Source organism: Lycium ferocissimum, chromosome 10 (assembly GCF_029784015.1).
Source record: "Lycium ferocissimum isolate CSIRO_LF1 chromosome 10, AGI_CSIRO_Lferr_CH_V1, whole genome shotgun sequence".
Taxonomy (NCBI): Eukaryota; Viridiplantae; Streptophyta; class Magnoliopsida; order Solanales; family Solanaceae; genus Lycium; species Lycium ferocissimum.
In genome coordinates, this window is record NC_081351.1 from 41,241,302 (window position 1) to 41,245,650 (window position 4,349).

At 34.9% G+C, this 4,349-nt stretch overlaps 1 protein-coding gene across 1 annotated transcript; it reads right to left on the reverse strand.

Moving 5' to 3' along the window:
- Window positions 1-557: 557 nt before the first annotated feature.
- Window positions 558-4,104, reverse strand: LOC132033889 (thioredoxin Y2, chloroplastic-like). The gene is made up of 4 exons (XM_059424028.1): window positions 3,885-4,104; window positions 1,943-2,031; window positions 1,398-1,575; window positions 558-913 (listed from the first exon to the last, which is right to left on the reverse strand). The coding sequence occupies exons 1-4, from the start codon at window positions 4,059-4,061 to the stop codon at window positions 848-850; spliced, it is 510 nt and encodes a 169-aa protein (XP_059280011.1). The 5' UTR covers window positions 4,062-4,104; the 3' UTR covers window positions 558-847.
- Window positions 4,105-4,349: the final 245 nt, after the last annotated feature.

Consider the following 4,349-nt stretch of genomic DNA (forward strand, 5'->3'; position numbering starts at 1 on the left):
TCAAAATTCCAAAAAAAAAAGTGAAAAATATTTGGTTTTCATGTCCAAACGCCTACCTAGTCTTAGGGGACAGTAAACTTGGAAATGGAGCAAAATTATTAGGTTGACTTCCTCAATGTTGCTCGTCTCTTCCTTGGGAATATTTTTATTAATTTTAGTGAAGAATAACTTCGGATTTTTTCTGGTTTTAGAAAAACATAATGGTTTGGTTTTCAAAAATGAAACTCTGTTATTAATTCAGATGTTATCATTTTCTTTTGTTTCTGAAGAACTCTTTCAAATGATGCAAGTATATACAATGCAAACGCTTATATCATTTTAAAATTAATTCAATAAAAAATTACCTCATTTAATTAGTTGAAATAATCTAAACCAGCTGGCATCATTCAGACACAATGCCATGACTCTCAGTAGAAATCATCCATAAAAACTGAGCACTAGGACAACTATAACTATTTTAGATTTTTCTAATATCCAAATTACTTGTAACAATCGAAAGCAAAAACTACTACAGTACCTGAAAAGCAGCAGAGCATGCTCACTTCTAAAAAAGGAAATTCTGGTGAACTCCCATCTAAATGATTAATACATTGAACATCAGTTGATCAAAGTATGCCTTTCTGTGAAAAATTCAAGTCTAAACATATTTAAAGGGATAAAAGAAGGCAGCAGTTACGTCAAGTGGATTAACCATTCTACAACTGTATCTAATCAAATTTCTGTGCAAATACAGTAGAGTGAGAAACTGAAGGCTTCCACAGATGTTCTACAGCACATGATTTTTGAAATTTTAACACGAGTGACTTCAAAAGGAGGATCCAAGCACTAGAGAGGCAGAACGAGAGGACTACTGCTTAACTTCCAGTGCAGATTCGATGCGTTCCATCAACTGAGGAGCATTAAGCGCGCCCTCCTGAAACAAGACAGTAACACAGTTATATACACAAGATACACTTAAGCAAAATACTAAATCAACTAGAAAATTTGCGGGGAAAAAAAGGGATCCGCCAAAACCTCATGTCTTGTTGCTGATGTGCATGACTAGCATTTTTCTCGCTCAATAAATCTTAAAAGCTATGTGCACTTTCCAAGGTCCCCACCCTGGTCCAGTTTTCTGTTTCTTGATTGCTTTCAATTAGCTACTAGAACATTTCCTTTCTCTACTTCTTTTGGGCTTTGGGTGTACGAGTGTGATAAGGTGAAGAGGCATAATATGCTCACAAACAATAAAAGCTTAGTTGGAAATAGGAAATCTATCTACTTGGAAAAAATACAATCTTAAGGCTTTTCCCTGCTACCAGAGTCATTCTTGAAGATGCTCTCGGTGCTTCTACACAAATACTATTCAAAAAGCAGATATCAAAGCAATTAAAAACAACAAGGTTTATTCCACTTACAAAGCGATCAAAGACTTCTCCATCCTTGAACAATATGAAGGTTGGCAGTGCCTGTATATTGTACTTATTTGCAATGGCTGGGTACTTCTCTGTATCAATTTTCACCACTTGAATTTTATCTTTCATCGATTCACCAACTTCATTTAGAATAGGAACCATGAACTGGCAAGGACCACACCTGCAATCCACATTTTAATTCTTAAATTAGAGGGATGTACATCATAGTATGGAGAAATGCAAATAATTTGGAAAATACTCTCATTATTATGTCAATAGAAACGGTAGCCAATCTTTTGGGAAACCCTCCCATTATTATTTCATCAGAAACGGTAGCCAAGCTTTTGACTCCAAATGCGACTTCAAAGAATTTAATATTGAGACAATTTGCTATATCCATTTAGCAATACTATAAGCATATATGTTCCTCTCCTTTTGATGTAAAGAAATGACACTGCATGCTGCCCAATCGAATGTACTCCATGTTTTCTACAGAAAGGTTGAAGGTTGTCAAGGAGAATAAAGGTAAAACGAACAGAACATCATACCAGGTAGCATAGAAGTCAACAAATAATGGTTTCTCGGAGTTCTCCAACAATTCTTCAAAGGAAGAAAATGTTTGCTTCTTTGCCTCAACCTAATTAACAGATACGATTCAATCAATCTAAAGCAATTACCAGCATTTTCTTTAATAAGCAAAACAATTACAAGGCAATGTTTCCAAAGAGTACATAACAGGCAAAGAAGGTTCGCAGATTTGATTATGATGTTAGTGAGGGATAAATCGGAAAATTGATTTAATCAAAACAATGCTATACAGCAGCTCAGGCGGATTACATTGCTAAACAAGTAAACATCTAGTTATAACAGAGCAAATGCAGCATCCAACAAGAAGGCATGAATAATAGAAAAGCAGAAGTCTAAAGTCCTCCAAGAGCATATTGGTGATGAACAATGACCTTGCACCAGAACGTAGCAAGTGAATAAAAAGTTAGTGAATCCTATTCTCTGACAGTATACGTCTACTGTAATTTGTTATTTACTTGGTCAAATAGTATTCTCTATTAAACTTTTATATGAAATAAAAGAATGGCTCACTTCTCACACTTTCCACACAAAATAAATGTACCACTAATTTGTATCCGACAAAGATGAATACCATTCATTTCATCCTAAAATATTTGACACAGTTTTACAAATATACGGTAAATCTGATACTACTCTCATTTCTTTCAAAAATTCAAATTCCATCCAATCAAAGTTCACCTTTTCGACAATGGTGTAATTAATGCTTTCCCCTTTACACTAGGTTATCAATTAGTCATTATTCTTTAAATTAACATAAAAAATAATATTTTGAAGACTTGTTATGGTCATTTCAGTGTTTCCACGCCAGTGTAAAGCCCGTAGTCTACACATATCACGTCATGAGGAGATTCTTACATAAAGCACACTTCAATGCCTGTGAAGGGACAGGGGATTATGAGTCAAATAAACAGACTCTTCGTAGGTGTCAGGTCGTTTGAGAATTTGATAGAGAGAGCTTCCATGAGCTGCAATATTTGATGATACAGAAGAGGACTTGGTTTTCATGTCATTCGGCATACACAGAACTTCATATTAGAGAAATTTTTAAGGTTATGCCAGGTTTAGTCTATCTGTTACTCTAAAATAAAAGAAAAATCACTGGCCTGAGCTGAATAATAAAATAGACAAGGGAAGCATGTGCGCAACATCTACCCTTATTTGCTCTTGCTGCAGGGATCCTCATAACTTGTACCCAAATTCAAGTAAGACATAATCTTGATTTCTTAATCCAATTAATCGATATTAAGTGCTTTAATATTCCGTCTCTCAAAGAATTTGAAAAAGAGCTTTGGACTACAAACCTGTTGTTTCATTTGCTTCGGTTACCGTATTATATTGTTGCTACTGTTCTTTTCTCCATTAATTTCTACGTGGCTTCTTCACTACTATATTTCCTTTTCATACTGTTTTTGATATGCTTTACTTGAGCCGAGGGTCTATCGGAAACAACATCTCTACCCTCACAAGGTAGGGGTAAGGCTGCGTACACACCATCCTCCCCAGACCCCACTTGTGAATTAGACTAGGTATATTGTTGCTTTGGACTACAAACAAGAACTCAAAGAGAAGAATAAACAGCAGGTCACATCTTTAATAAAACTATTAATTTCTGTAATTATCAGTTTGTGGGGGTTGAAGAGTTATAAGTTTGTGAAGAAAACGGTAAATGTAGCATAGAAAACACCTCCAAGACAGATGCCACTGAACCAAAAATTTTTTAATGAAAGGCTAATTCACAACAAGCACAAAGTAAATCCATCTTAATACTCAAAAGAAATTAAACTCTACCAGCGACCAATCTTTCCATTTAAAATCTCCACATCAAATAATCAAAGAAAATTAACAACACAAAAACAAGACCACCCTTTTAAAATTTGGGATAAAAGAAAAGAAATGAAATACCAGAGGAACAAGACGTGAAGAAGACCCTTTCTTGGATTTCAAACCATAGTTCCCAATTTGAACACAACGAAGCTCTCTTGGAAATTGCAAGGAAGAAGATAAGTATGAAAACTTTGTTGAAGAAATTGCCATTTGCATACTTGCATTAGGTGTTGCAGCAGCTACAGAAAATGCCATTTTTTTTTTTTTCAAGGGAAAAAAATGCGAGAAAGTTGGAAAGATTATGCCTTTGAGGGAGTGTGAATAAGATACATATATATATATAAGATTGAAGAAATTGGATATACTTTGTGTACTATTTGGATTGGGTGTGGTAGGTTGTAGAGTAAGGATTAACAAAGTCAACTAATTAGGAAATTCTGATTGGTTGGATTGGGGACTTGGGTTTTATCGTGCCTTTCAAGTTTTGTTTATGACTTTTAACTGCAAGAGTATCTCTTGCACGCCTTCTTTTGCTTTTCTTAC

What these genes read in the sequence shown, in the direction of transcription:
- LOC132033889 (XM_059424028.1), bottom strand. Translation starts at nt 4,061, where the DNA reads ATGGCATTTTCTGTAGCTGCTGCAACACCTAATGCAAGTATGCAAATG. An exon ending in CTTCACGTCTTGTTCCTCTG is followed by an intron (nt 2,032 to 3,884) that starts GTATTTCATTTC and finishes TCTGTTAATTAG; the next exon opens with GTTGAGGCAAAGAAGCAAAC. An exon ending in GTTGACTTCTATGCTACCTG is followed by an intron (nt 1,576 to 1,942) that starts GTATGATGTTCT and finishes TGTGGATTGCAG; the next exon opens with GTGTGGTCCTTGCCAGTTCA.